At 44.4% G+C, this 22943-nt stretch overlaps 1 protein-coding gene across 1 annotated transcript in view; it reads right to left on the bottom strand.

Moving 5' to 3' along the window:
- CDHR2 (cadherin related family member 2) overlaps positions 1-22943 on the bottom strand; it is a 246758-nt gene that overhangs the window by 21369 nt on the left and 202446 nt on the right. The window contains exons 26-27 of the mRNA XM_085851957.1: positions 22256-22344; positions 17918-18007 (exon numbers count right to left, since the gene is read on the bottom strand). Coding sequence (XP_085708083.1) covers positions 17918-18007; positions 22256-22344 — 179 coding nt within the window. The remainder of the gene's footprint in view (positions 1-17917; positions 18008-22255; positions 22345-22943) is intronic.

The following is a 22943-nucleotide window of genomic DNA, read 5'->3' as shown; positions in this document are numbered from 1 at the left end:
CTGCTGCAGCCTTGATCCAAGCAGCTCTGCCTTCGCCTTTGACAGCGAGAGATCTCTTACAAGATCATTTAAGTCTCCCTGGTTCAGAAGGTGTGATTCTTGAGTGTCAGGTTCAAAAGGTTCATCATCACCATCCTCTTCACCACTGCTTACAGCTATGTTCTGATCAGCTGGAGGTGTTGGAACGGGGTTCTCGTCATCATGAGGCACAGGTTTACGAGCAGAGACGCAGTCAGCGTACTTGATGTGACCTTTAGTCTTCTTGTTGAAGCTGGCGATGCTTGTGCAGCAGAAATAACAATCATCATGATGATTCTGCGGCTCACGCCATATCATGGGCACCGCAAATGGCATGCTCGCGCGCTTGCCCACCAACCACTGAGTCAAGGTTGTGTGACAGCTTGTGCAGCAGATGTGTGGTGCCCAGCTCTGTTCTTGGTCCCCCACCTTACACCCGAAGTAGTGAAAGTAGGCGGCCTTCATTTTCACTGCTGTAGATATACTTCGCTGTTGATCTTTTTTGGTATACCGACCACAGACATAACAGAAGTTGTCAGGATGATTGGTACAGGAACGCCTACTCATCTTTATCTGAAAGAAAGAAATATAACACAAGTTAACAACAATTGTATGAAATAGACATGTTAAAGACATATGTAAATTTCATTGAAATCCTGACTTCTAGGCAATGGGAATATTTCTCTTCCTGAAAATCCTGACATGATACAGCAAAACGGTTATGATTTTTGAAATCAGCGTACCCAAATTAGTCTTAATCACTTTACACATCTCCAGTAAAAAAAAAATTTTGAAATTTGTTGTTCAGTGTAACGGAACACCCAGCTCAAGTAAGCTTGCGCACAAACTTGCGTGCATCCCACAACAGGCAGTGAGTGATCACGTGACCCTCAAGAAGGGCCACTTTGTGCTTCGTGAGGACCACCATCACAGTGAAGGGGAGCGCAACATGACTGGTCACGAAAATAACTAATTCACTGTCATGCTCGCCTGCACCGCAGACAGTGGCAAGCTTCCCCCATATGTCGTGTTCAAGAGGAAGACAATGCTGAAAGACAAGTTTCCATCTGGCATCATTGTTCGTACACAGCAGAAGAGGTGTATAGATGAGGGACTGGTCCAAGATTGGGTGTGCATGGTCTGGAGTAGTAGGCTGGATGGCAATCTCTCTCGACGATGGAACATGCCAGTCCTGGATGCGTTCAGTTGTCACACGACCAACGACACAAAAGCGCTGTTCTGTCGGACCAACACCGATCTCGTCGTCATCCTAGGCGGGATGATATCACTCATGCAGCCCCTCAATGTGTCCACCAACAAACCGTTCAAAGACGGGCTACGTCGCTGCTGGTCTGACTGGATAATGAGTGGGGAGAAGACCTACACCAAGAGTGGGAGGATGAGAAAGGTCGACCTTTCGATGAACTGCGGCTGAATCATCAAGGTGTGGGAGGAGATACCGTCAGACATCATCAAGCGAGCATTTCTGAAATGCTGCATCTCCAACAACATGGATGGCACAGAGGACGACATCAGGAATTACCGGCCGTCTTTGATGAGGAAAGCATTGATGAGGATTTCCTCGGGTTTAGCTGAAAAGCTTCATCAAACCCAAACGGCCCTTTTCAGGGCTACAAATCCACAAGGAATATGTATGATATTGGTATGAATCCCTTTTCTTCCTTTTCATAGTTACAAAAACATCCTCTTTATAATATTAAAAAATAAGAAAGAAAAATAAAAACATCTTGGTATACTCTCCTTCTCAACTACTTGAAAATGAGAATAAGACTGTGAGACGAAATTAAGCGGACATGGAAGTAAGCATGTTGATACCTCCGTCATTTTGTTCCATACAAAGTTAATGTACAAACGTATTTAGATCTCGATCAGAAATAAAATGATGAATATATTCATTGTTTTTGAGGGTGAAAAACTTTATAGCGAACGTAATGAGCTTCATACTTAATGCGTGCACATGAGAGAATAGGAAACAACAACAACAACAACACAATACCCTGGCAATTTGGAATCCGTGTTGTCGGCTATGACCCTTTTGCTTCCGGTTTTTTTTGCATGGGGAATGATGCATGCCAGGAGATAAAGGCATCGTCGGAGACATGAAAGACCCAAATATCAGACATGGTGTATATTTCTTCCACTGATTTTAATAAAGATATCTCCTGCATCATCAAAAAATAATTTTTAATCGTGATTTACGTTATTTGATCGCTGATCCCGAATCCAGGCCGAAGTAACCGGAAATTGCGTATACAGTTGTGAACAAGTTATAGGTAAAGTCAGAAGCAAACATAAGAAGAATTCTACATTCGCTTGCTCGTATTTATTAGCCGCGTCTGGCGTATTTCTTCTTCTCGTGAAGACAAAACCTTTAGGATGCGGCTCTGTTATATACAGGATCCGGATCTCCTTTAATACTAAACACCTTCACACATTCTCGCATTGAGGGTGCCTTTTGAGAGCGTCTATCATGAATTTTTAAATATATTCGGACATTTGCTTTAAAGTTTCGAAAAGTTCACGTTACTATTTAAAGAGTAATCCATTTAATGTGTTGTAATTTCGTAAATACACGATTTTCTCGTCATGAACAGGAGCCTCCATGACGGGTCTCCCTATTGGCTCCATCAATGCACGTGACTAAATATCGGAAGTTGTTGTTGTTATTGTGATCAAAATGCTGTTTCGACTTTCTGTAATGAATTTTTAGCCGTGTCGCGTTGCGAACGCTGGCTTGAAGAGAGCTCCGCATTGTTCTTCTTCTTCGTCTTCTTCTTCTTTTTCTTCTTCTTCTTCTTCTTCTTCTTCTTCTTCTTCTTCTTCTTCTGGTGAAGACAAAACCTTTAGGACGTGGCTCTTGGACACATTTGTCCTTGTTTTTTTTAGATGAGATCCTGTTCTATGCGGTGTAGTTGTTGTTGTGAAGGTAATGTTGAGGTAATAATTTTTTCAGATGAGATCCTGTTCTAGGCGGTGTAGTTGTTGTTGTGAAGGTAATGTTGAGGTAATATTTATTTTTTCAGATGAGATCCTGTTCTAGGCGGTGTAGTTGTTGTTGTGAAGGGAATGTTGAGGTAATATTTATTTTTTCAGATGAGATCCTGTTCTCAGCGGTGTAGTTGGCATTGTGAAGGTAATGTTGAGGATTTTTTTTTTCAGATGAGATCCTGTTATAGGCGGTGTAGTTGTTGTTGTGAAGGTAATGTTGAGGATTTTTTTTTCCAGATGAGATCCTGTTCAAGGTGGTGTAGTTGTTGTTGTGAAGGTAATGTTGAGGTAATATTATCTTTAAGAAGCGAATGTAAGAATAATTCTACGTTCGCTTCCAGGCTTTGCCTATTCCATATTAATATTGTTTTTGATGTTGTGGTTAATACACTGGAAAAATTATTTTTATTATTTTTGAGGGTTAAAAACAGGGGCGTGGTTTATACACCAGAAAATACGGTAGTTATAAAAATCAGTAATTTGTTAAAATTTTCAGATTGCATTCCAGATTTCGAGTTATTTAGTCCACATGATCCGATCCTCCAAACTCAAATTATATTTTGATTATATACTTCAATTATTCCGTGAGAGTAGATCGCAGAAAATTGTATCATATAATGCAGGAAATCATTTCATGTTCCTAATTTGAAAACTACAGCACTTACAAAAGCGATGTACACAGGGATTTGTAGGTACGAAGAGAAGGCATTCGATGATATGAGTGAGGAAAATGAAAAAAAAACATTTTGAGTGCTTTATCATTAATAAACCATTGCAGCCTGTTCCAATTCAAGGCATTGTTGAGCAAGCCGAACAAATTGGCGAATTAAGACCCCAGCGAGGGACATTGAGGTGACCGAAGATGCGCCTTGATAAAGGATAATGAAATAAGGCCGTTAATTGTCTTTAAAAGGGGTGTTTTAATGAACCCAATCACCCAGTTTTCATTCATGCACCACCTTAGAGTTTCCTTTGTATGCATGCAAATTGTGGGGCCGCTACGTTTCATGGTTTTGGAGTTATGGAGGAGCCACACATACTGACTGACCGATACACCGACATTTATTATTATAGATAAACTGTTGGTATACAAGACTCGGTGGTATTGTTATATATCCGGTGGTGGGGGGGTGGGGGCTTCACACCCCACTCTTGACAGCCAAATGTTGAAGATTCGGCGTCACTTAACAGCACCGCCGTCTCAGGGGTTATAACGCCGGCTGGTTCGACAGAGGTCTCGGGTTACGCACCTCAGATCACGATACCAAAGTACACCTGTGCCTTGCCAGTTGCGGAAATAGACCCCGGTTACAGACTGGGTTTGTCAGAGACCAAGCGAAGTCTGCCAGTCCGTAACCATTTTGGTTTTAAATACAAAGCGAGCAAATTGTTCCTCAGCACGGCAAGAATAAACTCAAGTCAGCAACTTTCATATGAATCAGCCAGATATATTGGGGACACATCGGGGAACACGACACAAGAAAAACATTCACGAACATGTTATAATTAATTGATAACCCACTCTTAAGTAGGGAGCTACGGATACGGGTTTCGAAGGGAGCCCTCGCAAAATAAACCTTAGACAACATGCAGACAAGACACAGAGTACTTGGTGATGCCTCATGGACGAGGGGAAAAGTGTCAAAGGCACGAATGCGGCTCGTGACAAGCCGATGTCAACGGATTTGAGCGCCCAAGCTCGAACACGCCGCCTGGCAAGATGGCGGCATCGTCCTTTTGTCGCACTGCTCACGCACCAGCCTCAGCGCATTCAGCCCTCGTAAGGTCGACGGCACAAGAGCGAAAGATCCACGGTGTGCTCCAGCTGGCTTTTCACAAGGTCCAGCATACAAATTCAGGCCTGGCCTGCTCATCAGATTAGGCCAAATCGGGGTGTTGGGCTCCGCAGGCGGATCGACGGGATGGAAAAACGTGTCGAGCCATGCCGGGAGCAAAGACAGTCAAAGGCTTCGTGGTTGGATTCAAGATGAACCTGGGAACGACCTGCACGCTGGGTCCATCGCCGCGGAGGAACAGCCATCAAGTCACTCCTCATCAAGCAGATCGCAGACTCGACTCTAGCAACCTCTCATCCAGCAGAAGGCAGACTGACCTCATGCAGTTCCTCTTGCCTTTTTCACGAAGCAGATCGCAGACAGACACAGCCGTCCCTTATACAGCAGATCATGACTCGACACTCAGGCAGTTACTCCCTTGCCTTCCCGGCGCTCGCTCTTCTGGACACTCCCCCGGGGACCCGTGATTGGTCCATCGCTCGAGATTGCAGCTGCCCTCCACCAATCGGCTGCCGACACGTCTCGCCGACCGACCCTCTGAGAGCGCTGGGTGAGGCTAGTTCGGAGAGGGGAAGGAAAAAGAAGCAAGGCGCCTCCCGGTACACCACCACTGTATGACCACTGGACAGCCTGCTACATCTCCCGACACACATGTAACATCCAATTACTGAACAACCTGGCTAAACATGCATTTAAGGGGGGATCTGGGCTAATCCTATATTTAATAACACACTAAAGGCCATTTCCGCAACACTACCCCCACCTTTCTACCGAGGCTCTCCCAAGCTTCCATCTGGGACAGCCCATGGCAATGGCCCTGTCTAACATACAGCACAGATCTCCCATTTACGCTAACCCACAATATGGGAAGCACTTAACTCCAAAAACCAGTGTCACAGTAAGATTGGCTTGTCCCCATCCTAGTGTGTCGGATCACTAATATAACAAACAAATTCAAACTCTATGCACACTACTTCACATTCTAATTATGGATTTGAATGGGAGGGCATTCAATTTTACTTTTGCCACAAATATTTGCCTAGGAGCAGGACATTCAAAGGTTCAAAGTTCTTTAACGTGTTCGCTCATTCATGCCCCCCTCCTGGCAGTATTGTCCATTCACCCCTGAGGGTTTCCTCACTTCGTGGCCCTATTGGCCTCTCACCAGGTGAGTTCAGTCGGCCCAGTGGCCTAATCTCACAGAGAGTTCTTCGGCCCACTGAGCCCACAAAATGGCATAAATCTTCGGCCACAACGGCCCACAAAATGGCATGAATCTTCGGCCGCAACGACCCACAAATATGCTTCGGCCCATATGGCCGACTCACAAGCAGCAGCAGACAACAAGCCCTGCATTGGACAGCAGGTGGCACGGTGATATCGATAGTAAGCAAATGCAGTTTGGAGGCGTTCTTGAGGACGCAAGTGGGTGTGATGACCTCAGACCAGATGAGATGGAGTGTACCCTTAATCTTCCTTGCCTGACTTGTTTTGGCTGGACTTGTTTCGGTCTGGTCTTCTTAATACGTTCTTCACTTTTTTCTTTTTTTTAGCAGACAGGATGGTGGGTTTCTTACTCAAACGTTGTCTTCGTGGGTGTGTGCTCATGACATACTGGTAGCCTCTCTGGCACTTGGAGAGGGTGACCTTGCCTGGCCCTTGTTAACAAATTTCCCCATCAACACTACTTCGTACTAGGTGTCACTCATGAATGGTGCGGAGGAGAGTCCATCAAACCAAACCGTTTACTTTTAGATCTAAACAATGAAACAAACCCTGCTATGGCTAGAATGATCCTAATGACCAATTTTTCCTGACCTGGCACACTGTTCCATTCTATTGAACCTGGGAAAGGCCCTTATTTGTCTTTTTCCATTTGGTGTTGCCAGGCATAACTCGCTGGCTGGGGAGTGTGACTACTACTAGTCTTTGCCTGCTTCCAATCGGGGGTGGAGGACACCCAGCGACCTCGGGATTCACCTGAGCATGCTTCTGGTGCTCCGAACTAAGGGGTGGCTCTCTAGCCCCCATACTGTGCTCTCGTAGCACCCATACTGTGCTCTCCTAGCACCTATACTATGCTCTCCTAGCACTAAAACCTACCATGCTCTCCTGGCACTAAACCTTCCATGCTCTCCTGGCACTAAACCATACTGTGCTCTCCCGGCACCTCTGACAACCTTCACCTGCCAGGAACCCCCAAAGCCCTGGTGCCCTCTCTCCCGATTCACCAACTTCCAATACCATGTCACACTCCCAGCCAGTACCACCATACCTTGGTTTGCACCTACCCCAAGCAATCCGCCTGCACAATGGAACAGCAGCCAGAATCCATGTCAAATCAGCCTGGATCTGGGCTAATCCTATATTTAATAACACAATAAGGGCCATTTCCGCAACAGTATAATGGTTGGAGTGTACGTTCTGTCTGGGAGATTGGTGGTTTGAACCCCGGCCGAGTTATACCGGGGACTAAAAATGGTGCTGACTTGCTTGATGCTCAGCATTTAAAAAGGATAGAGCATGACAAATAACCATATGAACATATATTAATGCACCATTTAAACTGTGGAAAATGATGCATAACAAAAATAAACTTAAAGCCATTATTATCCCCAAGCTTAAAAAAACGGGGGTTTTTGGCTGTCTTGTAATTTGTATTGTAATTGGCTGTCTTGTATTGTAATTGGCTGTCTTGTCTGTCGGTTTGTCCATCAAGCCGTCTCCCCTTAAACGGTTGTGCAGAAATTCACCAAACTTGGTAGTTTATGATCACAAATTTGGCAAGGAGGTGTGAGGAGTATTATTTTTTGGCCCCACCCCTTGGGTCAAAGTCATATGGTGGTCTGAAAACAATATGTCCATCATTGAATCGTGGGCCAAGGTTAAGTCGTGGGCGATCGCCAAGGGTAGGTCAGGGGAGGCTCACCCTTGGTGATTGCTTTGTGGTCACAGATATCTAGTTTATTTTGATTTTTCAGTCTATTGTTATTAAACTTTGCATCACACATGCCTGTAAAATTCCTCATATACTTTTGTTGGTCCTAGTCCATGTCTGTGTACCAGCCATTCACAAAATACACAAAAGTGAATGTGAAAAATGTCAAAAATATTGGTATTGTTTGACATGATGTGCACTAAAGTGATTATTTACTACAATAAAATATTTCTTTGGTAATGAATACACAACGAAAAATTAATCATTTTTATAAATAAATAGAAAACGAATAAATTCTATTCTATCAAGGGGCACAGTACATTTACGCAGCAAGCGGATCTCCGACTGATGATTACTATGCTATTTTAAGGTGGCCATTTTGAAATAATGTACAACGATAGTCAAACCTTGTGTTGCAGACTTCTGGTTCGAGGATCGTCATGAGGGGAAGTGCTCGGGCCCCTCTCGATCGACCGTTCCTGAGGCCGCCGAGCACAGATAATTCTGCGCACTGGCAGGTTGCTTGGCAAGCACGAACGCCGGTTGGCACGGCCAATCCGGGCAGGGTTACATTACTTCACGTGATACCTTACCTGTGGACGGCCAGTCAATTAGGGTCACGTGCCCTCGAAGAGTACTTGCGTTAAACTTACCGTATCAGGTGCAGTCGAGCGGAACTGCCAAGTATGCACTGGCTGGGGTAGAGCTTCCCGGCTAAGCTCATGTGTGGACCATGCTGGACCAATGGAGGAAAAGATGAAACTAGCTGGGTACATTTATAATAAGCACTTTATTACAGCAAGGCGAGGAAAATTATGTGGTACATTAAAAAGGGTTTATTAATAAAATGTACAGCAGGGGAAAGCGAGGAATGTGTGGGTTTTTCAAAAGAAAATTCAGTTATTTATAAAAGAGACACAGTGCAGAGTTAACTGGATAAACTTCTACAATCTTTACTTATGTTACACGTTACAGGTGCCATCACACACACACACACACACACACACACCCGGGGAAATTAGAGTTAGCCCAGAGAGAAGAGAAGCATTTGAGGTGTTGGCAACCTCATTGTACCTGGCGTGCTCGACAGACCTACGCAATCCAATCGCTTAGGAAGGGGGAGCAGGGAAGAAAACTGGGGTGTCTATGGTGTGTGAGTCGGAGGTGCAAAATGTGTAGTGCAGCGTGATGTAAGAGGAAGGTGTGAAACGTGTGAATCGGTAATGCTTTTTTAGTGGACGAGGCACAGATGGAGAAAAGATCTGTGAGAGAAAGCTCAATGGGGCACGTGTGAGAAGTCTGTAAATATTTGTTTGGCTAATGACTGTGAAACACCGTCAAAGCCGAGTGCCGATGACCCGGCAATGACCCCGGCAACACACGCTCCACCCTGCTCGCTTCGCTCGGTTGTGTTGCCCTCTCAGCTCGGATGATGTTCAGCTTGGCAAAGATTCTGCTTAAGGATGAAGGACGAAGAGATTTTGCTTAAGAGGCTCAAGAGAGACAGGACAAAACAGAGCCTGGACAAAAGAGATCCTGGCTGAAAGAGAGCCTGGATGAAAAAGAGACCGACTGAGCCTGATTTGTTCTCTTTTGTAGAGCCCGGAGTGAAGGAGGGGCCAAAAAGAAGACCAAAAGATCCTGTAGGTGTTTCCGAGCTCCCCCATTGGCACATAGCCGTCACCCCAAGTCGTAGCCATTCCCCGCCAGACTCCAGAACCAAAAATGGCTTCACTCACTTCTCAGCTGAGCCACGCGACACCACTCCATAATTAGCATTGACCGAGGGTCTTCAGGAGCATTCTCCAGCCATGAACGTGCGCTGAACTCCGTGTGAGCGTTGTTATTTAGCGGGACGCCAGGGCTACCTGGACGTTGTTGAGTGAATCCCAGCCCATATTAGTTATTACTCATATTAGTTATCTTCATATGAAAGGGGGGGGGGGTAAAGGAAGTGCTGTGGAATTTGTGTTGAAGGCGTTGTAAGTGGTTGAGGTGATTGTGGTGAGGAGACTGAAGTGGATGAGGTGATTGTGGTGAAGAGACCGAACGTAGATTGTTGTGTGGATTTTTAGAAGGGATTGTGGAAATTATGGTGAGCGTTGTGGCATTGTGGTGAGCATGGTGAGGATCTGAGATGAGGCATCGGTTGGTTTATGGCACGCCGTTTGAAAAGGAAATGGCACGCGATTTGACGTCACTGCCCAGCCCGTGGTGTGCATGCAGACATGGCGGGGTTCGTTTGTGAAATAAAAGGAAGTAAAATAAATGAAAGAATAGGGGATTGAAGACTTATCTAAAATCCTATGCAACACATATTGTCCCATGTACTCACTAGATATGTGGAAAGGGCTAACTTAATAAATACGAAAGAACTAACTGTCTTGGGATCACTATATGTTGGATGCCATTTTGCCTTGGAGGAGTGCTGGCTTTGCAGAGCCACAAAACTTGCTTAACTCTCACTGGACATTCCAATCAATAATCATCCCAAAATTAAAAGTTCCCATTTAGAAGTGTTTTGTCAGAGTTGCAATGGAAATGAATGCCAAGATGGCTTTCAATCTAGATTTTGGGTAGCCATTTTAGATTTCAGCTAATGTAATCTTCACCACAATTTTTTCAGCTTAGCAGAGTGCAAAATTACATTCAGCCACTCCAAATCCTTTGGAAACTCGAGAGTTCAAAGAATACGATAGCCTGCACAGTGTTGAAGTGTGTACAGGGGGGCGGGGGGGGTCTTGCCGTTCGTGGGCATTACGTTCTTGAAAATCAGCGTGAACCACACATCCACGATGCGCACACTTATGGAGTAATGGGGAAAATAGGGTTATGGACTTCAGCTTTAAAACTTGTCCAAACTGTACCCTTCATTAACATGTTTGTGCATTGTTTTTGTGCTATTTATTTTCATAAATAAAAGTTATTGAGAACATAAAATAAAGTAGTATTTTCCTGTATTATTTGTATGCAGCCTATAGTCTCCACACTTATTATTATTCCGTGTGTAGCCTATGGCTGCTGGTTGCATCATTGGTGGGAGCATGGCTGTGCTGCTGATGCAGTGTTTCCTGTTTCCAGTAAGTTGGTACTCATTTTGCTGGCCTTAGAAGAATGACAGCTGAATCAACCCATCTGGTGCTATTAACAGCAAGACAGGGGCTCAAACTCAAGACCCTATGATCTTAAGCCAGCGACCTTAATCGTTAAGCCAACATTCGAATTATTTTCCTGTATCAAGAACATTAAATAAAGTTTATTTTCTCGAGTTAAGATCATGAAACCTTTAACAACAATAATGATGATAAACTTGATCCAATAATGCAATGGCGAGGTTGATGATAGCGACGATAAAGACGAGTTGATGGAGATGATGATTATGGATAGTTTGAGGGGGTATTGTGTTGATGGTCTATGTTAAGTTAGTGAATAAGTATGCAAAATAGGGTGTCAGCCCACGATTATTCGAGCGCATTGACCGCAATCTGCAAACCTTACCTCAATAAATTCATCGCGATGAAGCGAATCCGCGAGGGGGAAACGCACGGATGTCAAGGCCCTCTTGTACTTCAATTTCAATAAAACAATGATTTAAAAGATTAAAACAATGACTATTAAATCACAATCTAACCATTTGTTGGCAAATTATAAGATTGTTTGTATTGTGTCGTGTCGAAGATGCTTAGCAGGCAGACACGAGCGGGGGAACAGTCGAGCCGGGCTGTGTTGCACAAGCGGGAGCGCGGGCGTACTTCGCCAACCACCGTCCTTTATTACGTACTCAGCACAATCACAAGCCGGGCGACTACGGCATTCCTACAACGCCTCAGGCGGCGCGCACCCCTTATATCCCCTGCAGACACGATGACCACTCCAACCACTCCCCCACCACCATGCCCTTCCCCGTAGGCTCGCAGACTACACCACACTCCTCCCTCCTAAAACTATGATTATTAAATGATCACCATCATAATAAGCATAACAGCACGAAGCACTACGGTATAACAGTAGACAAGGTACAAAAAAAACAGCATAGTATAAAAGCACACCACATCATATAATGCGTCGATGCGAGCGAGTGGAGCAGCAAAGGCCAGGTTTCAAAGACGGAGGTGCACAAAGCACCCACCAAACTCTGACCGCGTTACCGATATGAAGCAGCAAGACGAGAAGCACAGCAGCACTACGCAGCAAAAACGCCCCCAGGCGGCTCACGCTTACACGGCCTTTGCCGAGGCCGCGGCGACCTCCCGAGCAAACCTCCCCCCGGCACCATCAAACGCCTCCGGCCCACAAGGCGGTCCATCTCCCCCAGCCAGACCTGAAGCAGATAACATTCTGAGGCCGGAAGCTCGCTGTCTGGAAGCCGTGGCGCCAGCGCCAGCCCCGAATGACCTTGGATGGGGGCGCTGAACAGCGCCGCTGGGTGGATGCAACCAATGCTTCACAACAACCCACGCACCACAATCAGTTGAGATTCCACCGCATGGCCAAAACGGCCTTGAGCGAACCCAGAGAGCCGCGTCCCAGGCGCCAGGCACGTGACCCTGCTGAAACCAGAGGTGGGGGTAACGCCGACCAGCGCACCAGTCCCGGCTCCGAGTCGATCTCCGAGACCCCCATGGCAGTTAGACGGTCGCAACCCCATCCAAACCACACTTTAACTACAAGCTCGTCATAAATCAATAGGAACACCACTTGAACCATTGCAAACTCATTTTTCCGTACAGCGCGTTCTTTTGATAAAATCCCAGCACCTGATAAAGCAACTACCCGCGGCCCGGGGCAATGGAAGGCCAAACCAACCTTTTTATTCGCCACCACCACTCCCAAAGCCACCACATCACATTGACCATACTGTCAAACCCATCGATTGATCTCCGCCAAACCCACTCTCACACAGGAACTGCTGGCATTCATTTTAACAATGTTAAACTGCATTACTAGAGCAAGGAAAAACAAATATGCAATGAACAGCAACCCATAACCCACATCACGAGTCCGATTCTTGGTTGTTGACTCGATGTTGCGAACCGTGACTCCCTTGCACGCGACGGGCTCACCGCAATCTGTTGAAGCTGCCCGAACAACATAGGCGCACCTCGCACCATGAACGCAGCCGACGCGCGAGAGCTCATCGCGAGAGCTGGCACGGCTCCTGCTGCTTCCGCACCGCACATCACCGTTGCAGGCAGCAACGATCGGCCGCTCCCGTTGCCTCGACGCGGCTCCCGCCGCCAGAACCTCGCCCTCGGGTCTCGAAGGAAGCAACGAAGGAAGCACCGGCGCACCTGGAGGTACGAGCTGGAGATCCCGCTCGAGGCGCGTCAACCCGTCCCGACCCAAAAAGACGGGCCCCTCCCCTCGCACCACAACCACCGTGAGTAGGGCGCTTCGCCCCCGGTAGAGCACCGAGACATCGGGTGCCGCAAGCGGCGCAACCGCTTCGCCGGTGTACGTGCGCGATGCGAGGGCAGCACTAGTGGACTCCATCCGACACCCGATCAGTGCCCCGATCACTTCGACATTCACTGGCATCGGTCCTGTCACCGTAGGACCAACTGAAACCAGGTTCAACATGGGCAGCATCAGTGCCCCGGTCACCTCAACTTCCCCTGCCACTGATCTTGTCATCTCCGGATCAATTGGAAGCAGGTCTAACACCGGCAGTAGATCTCGACCCGGGACGGAAGGATCGCTTCGCACACCGCCATCAATGACTGTAATGATGGGCGATGACTCTCGGCACACACACCGTAGACGTCCTCGAGTGCTCAGACCGCCGTCCGAGTGATTGCATCGCAACGCTCGCCCACGACCCGCGCCGCAGACCGTGTGCGCGGCCGTGCGCGCCTGGCACCCCGCTCTGACCTCCGGACCACCTATTGCGCACCGACCATCGAGACCCCGGACATTCTTCAGAGCTTGTGTGAGGTCCAACGCCGCGTTCGAGCCGAACCGCGTGTCCTCGTTCTTTAGCCGTGGCTTTGCAGAAATCATTCCCCCGATTTGTCGCGCCTCAATAAAACGAACACTGAGCGCTGCTGTTGCCCACTCGACATGGCCGAAGTCGACTCCGACGAAGGCGGGCACGCGTACGTGCGCCGTACCCCGACTCCCTGTCATGCTCGTGCTGGCGAGACCCTTGGCTCCGTAGCCTGGAACCTCACGGGTTATTCGCTGCCGATCCGAGCGCCACCACCCCGCACACGCCGATCCGAAGATCCTCGTCGCCAACTATTGTGTCGTGTCGAAGATGCTTAGCAGGCAGACACGAGCGGGGGAACAGTCGAGCCGGGCTGTGTTGCACAAGCGGGAGCGCGGGCGTACTTCGCCAACCACCGTCCTTTATTACGTACTCAGCACAATCACAAGCCGGGCGACTACGGCATTCCTACAACGCCTCAGGCGGCGCGCACCCCTTATATCCCCTGCAGACACGATGACCACTCCGACCACTCCCCCACCACCATGCCCTTCCCCGTAGGCCCGCAGACTACACCACAGTTTGTACAGTATTTGGTGTTTCAGTGGAAACAACTTATTAGTTTCTTTGTATTTGCACTCACTGGTTGCCATGGACTGGTTGCTATGGTTGCCAACACAAAATTTAAATGAGTTCTGCCTTCAGAATGAGATTTTCCAAAACCTTTTGGGTAAACATATCCACCCAAAGTACTTGTACTGCAGAAAATCTTCATCAGTTGATGAAAATTCTCTCAACATTACTTTCTCAACATTCATTTAGAATTTTGTTTGAACTCCAAAGCAACCAACGGATGCGGCCATGTTGGATGACGTATATGGATGATGTCACCAGAATATTTTGTGATGGGAGTATTAGGTTCAATGCTGAATTTGTCTTCGGTATCTTTTGGATGTAACGAAAATATTTTGATGGATTTCTAAACTAAATTGGGGTACACTGTTGTGGATCTTGGGAGATGTTGAGAAGCTCATTATTTGACATACCTGTTAATTATGATTGCACGTTCTCCACTGATGCGTCATCACCTCCCAATGGTCTAGGTGGGAGGAGCCTGTTCAGTGTTCAGCTCTTCAATTGGAGGTTGCAGGGTCTGAGGCGGAGCCGCGAAGGCTGTTGTATAATAATCTTCTTCTTAACCATCCGTGATCATGAGACGAGTTCGTGTTCCTCTTCTTTGCACAAATAAGCAAAGTGATTGGACAAACTGTGTTTGCTGACACAACAGAGGTTCATGGAATAGATAAATGTCGCTTCTAGTATTCAGATCACAAAGTAAAGTGAGGGGCACATGTATGCCATCATGCACTGTGTTTGTGCCAAGTTTGAATAAAATTGGACTATGCATGTTCACGAAATGGTTGGGTACACGTTTAAGTAACAAATGGCCTCCAGTTGGCCATCTTGGATCTGATCTCAAAAAAAAATGACGCACACATGTTAGCCATCATGCATCATCTCTGTGCCAAGTTTGAACAACATCGGTAAATGCATGCCCGAGAAATGGTTGAGGATATGTTGTACATCGGGTTCTTTTTTACACCTAAAATGGCCATTAGTCGGCCATCTTTGATCGCATCATGAAACAAAGTGATGAGCACATGTATACCATCATGTGTTGTCTTTGTGCCAAATACAAATAAAATCGGTCCATACATGTCCAAGATATGGTTGCAGATGCACACACGCATGCACAGACACGAAAACTGAGTTCAAATCCACAAACCCCCCTTGTTTCGGATAAGTCCAAATGGGGGCTAATAAACGTGTAAAGAGGTTTAAAGGCATATAAATATTAATTCCTGGTTTTACTGCCGTTTTCTAGTAGCTATCATATCACCCGATGTAACACATTACATTAGTTCTCAGTGCTTATTGTTTGTGTCCTTTATAATGTCCTTAAAAACAGTAAGTTTCCTGTTTGGAATGATTTTCAATTTTTTTTGACTGCAAGGCAGGCAGACAGACTAAACAAAATTATCTCACTCCTTTCTGCACATATGTGATCAGGACAAATTCAGAGCTAAAATATACGGTAATACGGCAGACTCGTCTTCCAATTGATGTTCTGATTTGTGTTCAAAATATAACATTCAATTTAAATGAGTTGTTCCTCGACCATAAACTGATGATCATAAGCTGATAAGACAGACAGACATGAACAAACTGTTTAACCCTGCTTTTCACTTCACGTGCACGGGGTAAAAAGTATCTGCCAAATCTTACTAAAAATGCCTGGGGGTGTCACAATTCCTGAAAATGGGACCGGACGAAAACGATCAAAAGTGTTCAGGACTTCTTGGATAAATGCAGAGTGATAATGATCATGATAATTACAAAGATAATAATAATGAGAATGAAAATGTTAACAAAAATAATGATGATACATAACAACAATTGTAATGGTATATAAATAATGATGATAATAATAAAAATGGTACTGATAATGACAATGGCACATAATGATAATGATAATGGAAGAGCATAATAATGATAACGACAATTATGATAATGGTACATCATAAGAATGATAATGATAATGGTACATAATGTTAATGATTGGCTGTCTGTCTGTCCAGGCCATAACATTTTAATCATTTGAGCTTTTGTCATTAAATTTTCAACAAACCCTTATTATGAGAATATGGAGAAGACATTGATAATTGGGTCAGAATGTCAAACGGCAAACTCAGAGTAAATACAAATAGGCCGTATCAGCCTGTCCGCAGTGCATCAGGCACAAAACGCCCCCGTTATTGTGATTTGTTTTTTAACCGCTTCTGTGTATTTACCTAGGCTATAACATTTTTACCATTTGAGATTTTGTCATCAAATTGTCAACAAAACTTTATTATGAGAATATGGAGAACATAAATGAATAAAATGTACAATTTTTTTTAAACTGTCATTTTCCTCAAGTTTAGTTCCAGTACAAAACAGATGCTTCACATTATACAGTAGATGTACCCAAACTGCATTTTGAGATGCTTTCTAGTTTGGTTGTTTTTTGGGGATTCCATCCTGAAATGTCTTTTCACTTTTTAATGTTTTTTTTTTTTCGAACTTGTGTATATATGCAAAGCTTGCCACCTCTGTCTGTCTCACTGGCTGTCTGTCTGTCTTGTATGCACTCCTAAACCACCAAATGGAATGAGTTGAAACTTTGTAGTTGTACTCAGGATGTCCCCAGGAATATTTTAGGTGGTTAAAAAAACATTTCATAACCTCCATTTGTTCTGGCTTAAGTGGTGACACAAATTCTCTATTTGTAGCACTGTTCATGTATCATGTAACATATGCATCATGTAGCACTGTCTCCTGGTAGGACTGTGAATAACAAGTCATAATGTCATAAAATACATCAATTCTCTGCATGAAAACTGCAGACATCAGAAATTGTCGAGATAATTTGAAGTGTTTGTTTGTTAGTTTGACTTAATCACACTCCTGCACTGCTGAACTGAATTAACTTTAAACTGCAGCTTGTGCTCAAGGTGTTAGTGAAGGTTTTACGTAGTTCGGACTGTTACGCCCAACTTGTGTATTAATATCAGAGTGTGGCAATTATGATAATACTATTACTGTACTGTATTCTCTGCATGAAAGGAAAATTTGAAGTAGACTCAGGGATGACCCAGAAAATTTGGGGGAGTGGGTGAATAGGTAAACAGAGGAGTGGATCAATAAACAGAGGGGGAAGTAGGTGAAAAGTTACGAGGGAGTATATGAATGGGGAGAGGTGGAGGTGTAGAGGGGGAAGTCAATGAAGGGATAGAGGGAAATGTAAGACAACGTTAAGGGAAGTAGGTGAAGGGGAAGAAAAGGAAGTGAGAGAAGGGATATAAGTGGGAGTGGATGAAGTGTGTGATTGGGTTGAGTGGAAGTATGTGAATGTGTAAATAAGGCAATGGGATAAGGAGAAGAAGTGGGAGTGAAATTAAGACTTTGAGGGAAATATATAAAGTGGCAGAGGGGAATGGGGGATGGTTTATTGAGTAAATAGATGAAAGGGTTTGTTTTGCAGACCTGAGCTGCAATGGACCATCTAGTGTATATATACAGAATCTATATATCTCCATCGCTATACATCTGCAGAAATTTTCCTTTCAGGTGCAGAAGCATTTAAAGCCTTTGTCTATTTCTGCCTCTATTTTTTTATTTTCCACTTACCTGGCATCAGTTGCAGCTCGTGTTACTTGTGTTTCTTCTTGGATGTTGGAAATTGTCACTTGTGCATCATCAACGGCAGACCTCAGTAAACTGGAAAGAAAAGAATAATTATCAAACCATTGAGCTGCATAATTTCAAAAGCCTGTTAGTGTTCCTACCTGAACTTCTAGCTTCTGATGCAGGGAGTCTAGGTTCCCTATCCCCAAAAACATGTGTTTACCCATTGTCTATGAATGTTTGTTATTCAAGTATAAAGTATACTGATGTCTATTAATGTCTTTGTCCTGTATATGAAAGATGTACATATATAGATATATTGTTCAAAAAAACATGGCTTAGATGTCAATGATGGGTTAATTATGCATCAGTTGTCTGTTAAAGAGTGCTCGTGTATGTGTTTGAAACCCCAATTAGCATCGTCCAGAATTGGATGGTGAGGGAGCCTCCGCTGCAATCCTCGTCCTCATGTCTGTTTCTTCTCCATATCCTCCATCTGTGTTTAAATCTTAAATCAACCCCATTGTATTTTCATACCATACAATTGAACTTAACATGGCACATCCATGTGAGCTAGTACAACCCCTCAGACACACTTCGGCAAATGGCCTCTACATATGTACTACCTCAGTGCTTCAATGGTGCATGTGGAACACTTGTGCAAATAAGAGGATTGACCAGGATGGAGAGGGGGGCAGTGGCAGAAGCACTGGTTATAAAATAAAGGTATGAGAGCAGAAGAATGCGAAGACAGTGCAGGCAAGAGAAAAGGGAATGCCGATTAGATGCCAGAGCCGGTCAGATGGAGAGCCTCAAAGAGCCATGGAGATCCCAAGGTTGATGCAGAGGGACAAAGAAAGACACTGGCATGTCAGACAAGACACACCACCAGCAGAAAAGGGTCTGAAGCTGTGCCTGCACTAAAGTGTAATTGACATCTCTGCTGACCGGCAAGACCAGCCTGTTTCCGGCCTCCCGATGCTTATCCAGAAAGACCACATGCAAACTCCTGCACCACACTGTCAGCATACCTATCAGTGTTCTGTTCCAGACCGAGTCTGCCCATGTTAAGGTTAGTGTTAAGGACAGGTGTACCAATACCGTCTTGGTTAAGTGAGATGACTGAGTTTCTGTATTTTTATTTGTCCAAACATACATATATATATATATATATATATATATATATATATATATATATATATATATATATATATATATGTACACACACAATAAAAAAGTTCATTTGGAAAATTTATTTGTATGTAATTAGTAATTCATCAAAATATGGCATTATTGTTAGGGGGTGAATACTTTTGAACGCCACTGTATCAGGCTGCAATCCCATTTGAAAGTCGCTTTTTACTATAGGTCGGGGTTTCTCAAAATTTTGACTCTTCTGTACTAGCCTATTTGGCCCACTGACCTCCCAGACTCAGAGCGGACACTCTAACTATTACACCACCGAGTCTGGTGGTGTATTTTACTTTCCATTGAACACCATTGCATGTGCTAAAATTTGCTGTCTGGAGCCTCCATTATGTCTGCCAAATTTAGTGGTCTTACAATGTTCTGTTCTCCAGATATACAAGATATAAGCCTAAGGAAGTGGACAGACAAACAAAGGAAATTGAGTTTGACACAAGGGCAGCTTTGTATCTGTGTCAGATTTTCCTGATATGAGACTGGTCATCAAACACTCCACACATAAAGGCCCGGTCACACCTTGACGTTTTAGCCAACGTATGCCGATTTTTGAATCTTTTTTCTAAAACGCTGGCACACGTTGAATACGTTATGGGTAAGTTTTGATAACATTGAGAGCACGCTGGCATACGTCGTAGTACGTTGCCATACGTCGTTGTACGTTGCCATACGTCGTTGTACGTTGGCTTTAAACGTTGTACTTTTCGGTTGTCCTCAAATTTTTTCATGCTTGAAATTTCACGACGTATGCCGGCGTATGACTCACACGTTCCGCTACGCTGGCCACAAGTTGTAGGCACGGTCTGCGATCGTTGACAGACGTCAACACATGCTACTTGTAAGTTAATCATAAGTTGAGACACGCCGAGGTAATGTTTAGAGTACCCGAAACTTATTTCCTACCTATGATTAACGTGTTGTTGGCACGTTACGCGATCGTTGCCACACATCGACAGACGTTACTTTTAAGTTACTCATAGGCTGAAAGACGTCGGTATAATGGATCGTCCTTGCGTCAGCGTCCACGGCCACGGCCAGGACACTTATTTGCAGCATTCTTCAAACTTTTCTTCGGCATGACGAGGATGTTCACACTTCGATGTCTAGCTTGGCTATGATTCCAATTGTCCATCGGTAGCGTCTATTTAAAATAGTCGAGTTTGAGCGTTTTAACACGTTCAGAAGAAACGCTTCAAATTTCCAAACCCCAGCGTCAAAAAAACAACAACAAAAAAAAAACAAAGGCGAGTGACAGCAATTTAAATCGTTCATTGTAAACAATGAAACTAGCTGAGTGGTACCTTTTAAAAGTCGTTGAGTGTAAAAAAAAATCCAATTGTTGAGCGCAAGCGTCTACTTTCAATAGTGGAGATGCAGCCATTTAAATCGTTGAGTGGCAGCCTATGAACCTACCTGTGGACACGCGGACGCAAGGAGGATCCATCATAACCCACACCCTCCCCCTCACACTCACCTACTACTGCCAACATGAACAAACTACTACTAATACTAATACTAATAGTAATACTGATACTGATACTGTTACTGCTGACATGGACATCGACTCAAAAAGAACTCGAAAACACTGTTGGGTTCCCCTTTTATGAACACCATTTTTATATACCAATTCCCAAAACTGGTGGGAACACGTCTTTATATGGCAGTTGTAACCTAGAAACACGTTCATTTATTTTTTTTGTCGACCGGAAGACGTCATTGGAATACGTCTACATACGTCAATGTGTGTTGGGACTACGTAAAGAATTGGTTCATCGCACGTCAAACATAAGTTAGAAATAAGTTTCGCGTAAAAAAGACATTACTGCGACGTGTTTCGACTTATGAGTAGCTTATAAGTAGCCTTTGTGGACGTGTGTAAGCGTCCACATATCGTGTGTAAAACTTATCCCCATCAGATGCGAATGTGTGTCATACGCCGAGTACGTCGTAAAATTTTGAACATGTTCAAAATTTCTTGACGTACTCTACTTACTACGACTTATGATAGCGTATTTAGCGTTCTACTCGCGCATACCAAACTTACCCATACCGTATTCGACGTGCCCCAACGTTTTAGACACACTTTTTGTTACGTCGGCATACGCTGGCAAGATCGCCAAGGTGTGACCGCGATTTTGACCCTTCCATTTCTACGGCAGTTATGATTTGAATCGTTGTACGTCAGCCTTTTAATAGGCTACGCCACGACATCGTCGGCGATGCGTGCAACGCGCTATGCCTGAGTTAGACTATCGTTGGGCATCGGTTGTGTAGGCCGACAACAGGTTCAGCATTCGTTGGTATAAGTTATCTATAACACAACGAAACGTTCTGTGTAGTTACCAATGCGTTATACATAAGACCAAGTCGCTATGAATACGTCCGAATCTTAAAAAAAACATCAAAAGTTCAACGTAAGCCAGCGTTTTACATAAATTTTAACACGTTGCCATCGCTGGCTAAAACGTCAAGGTGTGACCGGGCCTTAAACCAATTTATTCTGCCCTTTCCTCGCATATTATCCTGCAATCATCCTGCAGCACCCCTCACTCTTCTTCCTAGCTATTTATCTGAGCTTCAAGTGTTGTGTTATGTTGTAACTGGAAGTTTTGATTGATAAAAAATCCCTATTCTGTCACCAATATATCATCTATATATTACTAAAACTCTCATGTTGTATGTATGTATGTTCCCGAAATATAGCCAAAACGGGACAGGATAGCGCAAAAGATTTAGGGCCACCTTACTCACCATTCGCCTGCGGTGTGCATTATCAAGTTTCGTTGAAATCGGGCAACGAAAAAAAATATTAAAAAATCAATTCAATCAGGTACTCTCCGGGAGAATTTGATCAATGCACACAACCTCAGCAGTATAGTTTGCTGGAGCTATCTTTCTTTTCTTCTTGAAATGACTTTTCTTTCATCAACCGCTGTCACAACGGGAACTCAACGGGTTCACGGGTTGTCTAGTTTACTCTATAAATAAATACCCTGCCTGCAAAGCACAAAGAAGATGATTTGAAGTTGGATCCAATTTTCTCGGTAAATAATCCAGATGAGATAGTTGAATTGTGGGATGCCATCGTGAGATAAAAGAAAGGTCAGAAAAGAGAATATGGAAAGCCAAGGATTTTACCTGATTATATCCAGCAAGTGTTCTTTCACCTCATCAAGTGAACGTGCGAAAATTAATTCCACCTTCGAATTTTGTGGGATCATGAACACCTGTTGTGCATGTTTGCATGGAAGATGGACACACACACACACACACACACACACACACACACACACACACACACACACACACACACACACACACACACACACACACACACACACACACACACACACACACACACACACACACACACACACACACACACACACACTTTAGTATGTAAGTACAATAATTGTTTCAAAAAAGAAAACCTTCAATTTACCATTAAAAATAAATTCGAGTTCTGTTGAATGATATTCGTATCAAGCACACCAACAAATGATTGATCTATCATGCTGCCCCAAGAAAAAAATGTTGTTCGTGAAAATAAGTGAAACAAGAATGCAAGTCCTTATCGAGGACACAGCCCTCAAACGCATTTTAAGGAAGTGTATATTTTACATTTTAATACTGTATATTATATCAATAAATAAAGCTTGCAAAACATTAAAGGCATCTATCTATAATTCCCGCAATCTGTGTGTGTGTGTGTGTGTGTGTGTGTGTGTGTGTGTGTGTGTGTGTGTGTGTGTGTGTGTGTGTGTGTGTGTCTGCGACCGGTGTTTCTCGACAACCACTGGTCCGATCTAATTGAAACTTGCCAGGT

The sequence above is a fragment of the Eptatretus burgeri genome, chromosome 13 (assembly GCF_056783735.1).
Source record: "Eptatretus burgeri isolate ZD-2024b chromosome 13, Ebu_testis_v1, whole genome shotgun sequence".
NCBI classification, from domain to species: Eukaryota; Metazoa; Chordata; class Myxini; order Myxiniformes; family Myxinidae; genus Eptatretus; species Eptatretus burgeri.
This window is presented reverse-complemented; position numbering and strand designations above follow the sequence as displayed.